The 5,689-nt window shown below is 43.9% G+C and overlaps 1 protein-coding gene across 1 annotated transcript in view; it reads right to left on the bottom strand.

Moving 5' to 3' along the window:
• Positions 1 to 1,471: 1,471 nt before the first annotated feature.
• The window catches only part of ABCF2 (ATP binding cassette subfamily F member 2), a gene marked incomplete at its 5' end in the record, with an annotated part of 8,010 nt that continues 3,792 nt past the window's right edge, over positions 1,472 to 5,689 (bottom strand). Inside the window, 6 exons of the mRNA XM_010163864.2 lie at positions 1,472 to 2,082; positions 2,853 to 3,056; positions 3,883 to 4,011; positions 4,485 to 4,547; positions 4,808 to 4,918; positions 5,150 to 5,239. Of these exons, the coding sequence (XP_010162166.2) occupies positions 1,945 to 2,082; positions 2,853 to 3,056; positions 3,883 to 4,011; positions 4,485 to 4,547; positions 4,808 to 4,918; positions 5,150 to 5,239 (735 nt within the window). The remainder of the gene's footprint in view (positions 2,083 to 2,852; positions 3,057 to 3,882; positions 4,012 to 4,484; positions 4,548 to 4,807; positions 4,919 to 5,149; positions 5,240 to 5,689) is intronic.

The following is a 5,689-nucleotide window of genomic DNA, read 5'->3' as shown; positions in this document are numbered from 1 at the left end:
AACTCGGTGTAAGGTTATATCCTGCATTTATTATTGCCACCATGGCTCTCAACTGCATGGATCTGAAATGCAGTGACAAGTCATTGCCAAATCTCTGCTAATAAGGAAGAGCAGAATGAACAGCTCTACCCTCAGGCAGGACTTCTTGACCTCACCGTTCTCATAGCTACTTTCCAGCTCACTGTCTTTTTAAAACCTCGAGAGCAGAACTAACAGAGACATGCATTCACCTATTCTTGTTTCAACCTTTGTGACACCAATCAGCCTTTACAGTAATTACTTATCCGTGGGTTGTTTTTACTCTGTCACTGTCCGCTCACTTCTGAGATACTAATTTTAAGTGACTTTTCAATGCAATCTGGACCTTTCTGCAGAACTAATCTGAACAGCATTTATACTAATCTGCATTATTTTCTCAGATGACTTTTTCCTCACAGATCATCACTAAAAACACTGAAAAACCTGAATGTTCTGCACTATCTACTAGAAGCAGATCCCACCGTGACATTTGTCCTATGGATGATATGCAGTGCTGCTGTAGCAGCAGTCACAATGTGGATTGTCCCTTTGGAATAAAAGAAAAAACACTCTCAAAAAGTTGGAGCCACAGACAGTCAGCATCTGCGAAAGTACTCCAAGAGAGTACAACTAGTACAGATTGGTCCCGTTCTCCAATGTGCCCCTCAACGTGTACTGTTGGAACAGGTTATTGGGCTACGTGAACCTTTCACATGACCAGTGCAGCCATTCTCATGTGTCAGAAGTAATTAAAATGATAACTCATTATCATAAGAAGCTATGTGGTTCGATTTGCTACCTTTTTCTTTAGTACCTTTTAATTGTTTTAAAAAGACATGAAAAATGTATTTTACTCAATCTTCTGTGGAACAGGGTGAGGTTTAAACACCAACTTTTCTAAAAATTTGTTACTAAGAACAAAAATAAATGTTAAACTATCTTTAGTTGATTAGTCTTGGTTTAGTCAAACCTGCAAGGAATAAGTAACTAATTCATAGTCCAAAAATCCTAAATTAAGTCTTGATATTAGGCTGATAAAATCCAAGGTGAAGGAAAAAGCATACACCTAAGCCCCTTTGCTGCAGAGCACACACACTGGTACTTGAGAGATCCACATTCTAACTTCCAGCCTTCAGAACCCTTTAAAGTTGTATCTGTCAACAACAAAAAAGTATGTGTGGCTTGCTCCCCCTTCTGTCAATAACTGGAAAACCCAGTGTTCACTCTGGATTAGCAGAGGTTTTCCAGGTGTGAGGATCCCACTCACTGCTCTGTACCTCCAGCACTCAGTACTCACCACTTCACGTATCCCACAGGTTCTGGTTATAAGTTTGGTAGCACTGAAGAACTGAACCTTCATCTGAGAAGAAAGAGCTCTGCATCCTTACTCAAAGCTCAGCACTAGCTGATTTGCCCCAGTGCGCCCCAATAACTACTACAGCTCACAAAACAAGACTGTTCTTCCCTCTTTATTGACTGATGGATTCTCAGGCAGATCTGTTAATTACACTGTTAAATAATAGTTAAAAACAAACGAAGGCCAGAGGAGTTTGAAGTGAAGTATCTAAACTGAAGCAGAAATGGGGAAGGAAGAGGTGGGAGAAGCTGGGCTGGGGTCTCCACTTCTGTATCACTGCAGCTCAGACACCCTAACTGCCACTGCCATGACCCCAGACCATTAGATTCCAAGGCCTGGCTCAGATGGGACATCATCTAAATATGGAAATGGTTGCCCAAACGTAGCCAGATCAGGAGAGAAGAGATCTGTCCGGATACAGAGGTGCAAGGCAAGGGGAAGCAGTATTGCAGCAATCCTAGAACACAGCCACAGAGATAGCAGCAGAGTCCCATTCCAGCTGGCAGACGGGTGAGTCACATTGGCCACTGTCAGTCTCCGTGAGAGCACCTGACCGACTGCTCCAGAGCTCACACATTGTGGGTCTTTTTGGTGAGCTGCGGATCCTCATCCACCAGCTTTGACTTGAGATGTTCCTTGTAGGCGAGGATGTCACCTTGCCACTTCGTGATTGTCTGCTTCTCACAGACCCAGATCTCCTGGGCAACCTGAAAGCAAGCGCACAAGGAGGAGGAGAGGTTTACAATGCAGTGTTTTATAATTTTATCAAAATTAGAGATTTAACTAAAATCTACTCTCTGAAGTCTGTTAAGAAAAGAGTTTAATAACTTCCACACTTCAACTACGAAAGAAAAATCTCTGCAGTTAAATATCTTACCTGGTGTTTTCTGCATAATTTATACGAGATTTCAGGACTAAAAATCCTTAGCCCCTCAACATTTCTTTTTTTGTTCATGGGCTAAGAAGGAAAGTCTTTCCTGTTAGCCTGGAAATTGAGAAACAGTAGTTCTTGACCTGAACTACTTGGATATAACACACCGAAAAATAAAATTATACCTGAACTTGCAGGCAAAGCTCTAGCTGATACACACAAATGTCAAGTGCCTGTTTATCTGGTGCAATTTCCTTTGCCTGTGCAGACTGAGTGATTAAAAACTGTGTTAGAACTACTGCAGTATAGTTTCAGAAAATCTAGTTAAAGCTTCCACATTGTGTCATGATTTCCATCTAACATTCACTTCTAGCGTTTTGGGGTTGTTTGGGTTTTTTTTTTTTTTCTTTCTTTCAATTACCTAGTATTTTCCTAAGCTAGCTCAGTAATTGTTTCACATGAACATAGCAAGGGGGTCATGTCCAGTGATTTTTTTCACTCACATATCTTTTTGGGATAAGTAAGAGCCAGTCAGTTGAAAAACCCCTTGTTCTAATTACTTAAGTACAAGAAAGGTGCTCTGACAAAATTCACTACTTCTCTTACCTGTTGGATGAGTCTGAAGTCATGGCTGACGAGCATCATTCCTCCTTCAAAGTCATTGATAGCATCTGCCAGAGCATCTATTGTTTCTATGTCCAAGTGGTTGGTGGGCTCATCCAGGAAAAGCATGTGAGGATTCTGCCAGGCCAACCAGGCAAAGCAGACACGGCACTTCTGCCCGTCAGAGAGGTTCCTGATGGGGCTCACCTGACAAACACAGATACTCTTTTCAGCTCTGCAGGGAAACTTACAGACTGCCACCGGGACCACAAAATATCAGATCTCACACTGTGTTTCCAGCAGCTACATGACACAAGAGGACAAAGTTTAGTCAGTCTTACACCTAAACTAGGTTTCTCGCACCAGCAGAACAAGGGAATTCCAGGGGCTTCTGAGGAAGGAGTGTCCACAGCAAGACACAGCTTGTGTTAAAGGTTCCAAAGGATAGTTAGTCGAGGTCTGAGTTCAGTGCATCCTGACACAACCATGAAACTACTCTACTTCTGGAGTGACAGATGGGGGAAAACAATGTAAAAAATCAACACTGAACTGTGGTGATGAGGACAACTCCTGTCATACATGTGACATACGACATACAGGAGCATGTGATGTTTAGACTTAGAGCACCGCTGGGGATCCTGCCCTCTTGTTTGAACCAAGTGGTCCCCACTCCCAGTTGAGAATGTATGTGTTCTAGCATTTCTGCCCAGTATTCATCTCAAAAATAAGAGATAAGCAAACTCGTTCAAGTGACAATTAAAATATGCTTGAGTCCAGCACTATGCTGCATCCTGGATTCTGAGGAGGTCACCCATTCCAACCCACATATTGCCGCAATGCAAAGAAAGTTACTACGAGCCATGAGTTATTTTTTTCTACAATTTCAAATGCAGAGATGGAAAAAACATTTTGATGCTGTGGTGTGTCATGCTGCATACTGCATCACGCTGTCAGACACCAGTAGAAAAACAGAAAATGCAGCAGCTCTACCTCCCTAATGAGCAAAAAGCAAATCTCAACAGCTCATACTCACCTGCTGCTTCCCTGTTAGACCATATCTGCCAATGATTTTTCTCATCTCCTCCTTCTCCTTGATCTCTGGGTAGCATTTCAGCATATATTCCAGGGGTGAGAGGTCTAAGTCCAACTGCTCTTGCAAGTGCTGACAGGGAAGAAAAGTCAGCTTCAGGCTGCGCAAGCCACACACTTCATGGCCAAAAGTACTTCCCGCCCCTCACATCCCCTGGTACCAGCTGAGCAGCAGAAAAGAAGTGCCAATAACCCCCCTCACAGTATAGCCACTGTGCTGAAATATTATGGAAAGAGTCTCCATTTCAGGAGCAGAAGTGCTGCTTCAGAATAACAGGCTTGTCCACCACCAAGCACAAGGCAACCATCTCTCTCATGAAAGGTGAGAGGCTAAACAGAAAGGACCACAACAAGCAACTTTTCAGGGTAAGATTTGCTAAAGCCCATTCAGCCAATGCAACCGTTCTTTCCCCGATTGTCAGACACAGAAGGGCAGCAGTGGGACGGGCCTCAGAAGCAGAAACAGAGGGATTGAGGCAAGATTCCTCATTCCTGACAGCTTTTTCCTCAGCATTTCATATCCCCGGTGGCTGCTGTAGGGAGTACCTGGTGGTATCTACCGATCTTCACATGGGAGTGCTTGCGAATCATCCCATCCGTGGGCAGCAGCTAGAAAAAGAAGATAAAAGTATTTCACCGGGAAATCCCTCCTTTTGCTGTAATGCCAGAAATACGGAATTCAGACATCTCCACGCTGGCACAGAGGAGGCAGCCTGAACAGACAATAGGAGAGAAAAAGCTCTATACTGCAGCAAGATCTTAGGATTTCCAAGGCATGATTGGGGTGCTCTGTCAAGTAAATGCAGCTTCATTGAAGACCACCCCAAGAAAAAAGGTCCAGAACAGGGTAGACAACATAGTGACCATACCTCTCCTGTGAGCAGTTTCAGCAGTGTTGACTTTCCAGCTCCATTGGGTCCAACAAGAGCTACACGGGTATCCAGGTCAATCCCAAACTCCAGGTTATTATAGATCCATGGCTGCAAACCACAAAAATCATGACACATGTTACACCTTTCCACTACTACCCAGAACCTCCGTGCTGCACCTGGAACGCTCTGTCCTCAGCAGCTCAGCACTGACACTGCCAAGAAGTTTGATCTGCTAGTCATATGCTGCAGCCTGATCAGAAAGCCTAGCCAAAAGCACTCCCAAACAAGGCAGGGATACAAGTGATCTCCATACAACCCACGCACACTCCCCATACTCACCCCATCCTTAGTGTATCTGAAGCTGACATTCTGCACCATGATGACAGGAGGGGGGATTTTCCCACAGGGCGGGAAATAGAACGACAAAGTCTGTTAACACAGAATATCCACTTGTTAGACACCCCGGAGCACAAGACAACCCCATTATTGTGGTATAACCATGCCTCACTACAAACATCATCTGCAGACCAAGGCACTAGACTCTGACTTTTTATGAGCACCTCTAGCAACTCACTCATAGATTTATTCTGATTAGTTGCTTGCAAGCTCTTGTCTGCTGGCTCATGAGTCCCTATTTCTCTCCCCTTGAAGTAAATATGGGCTCATACTCTTCAAACAAGTAGGAGTTGCTCTGAGCATCCTCCTCCATGTTCTCCAACCCTTAGACGTTCATTTCTGATTTCTGTGTCTGCAAAATAGCCTTATTGATATGTCAAATCCCCTTCTCTCCCTCAGAAAATTACTCCTCCTCTTTCCACTCTTCAGCATTCCTCTACCTTCGCTACAGTCACCCTTGGCATCAGGAAGGGTATGCCATTC

Source organism: Antrostomus carolinensis, unplaced genomic scaffold, assembly GCF_000700745.2.
Source record: "Antrostomus carolinensis isolate BGI_N321 unplaced genomic scaffold, ASM70074v2 scaffold51492, whole genome shotgun sequence".
Classification (NCBI taxonomy): Eukaryota; Metazoa; Chordata; class Aves; order Caprimulgiformes; family Caprimulgidae; genus Antrostomus; species Antrostomus carolinensis.
Note: the sequence above shows the minus strand (reverse complement) of the source record. Positions and strands in the feature narration are given on the sequence as shown.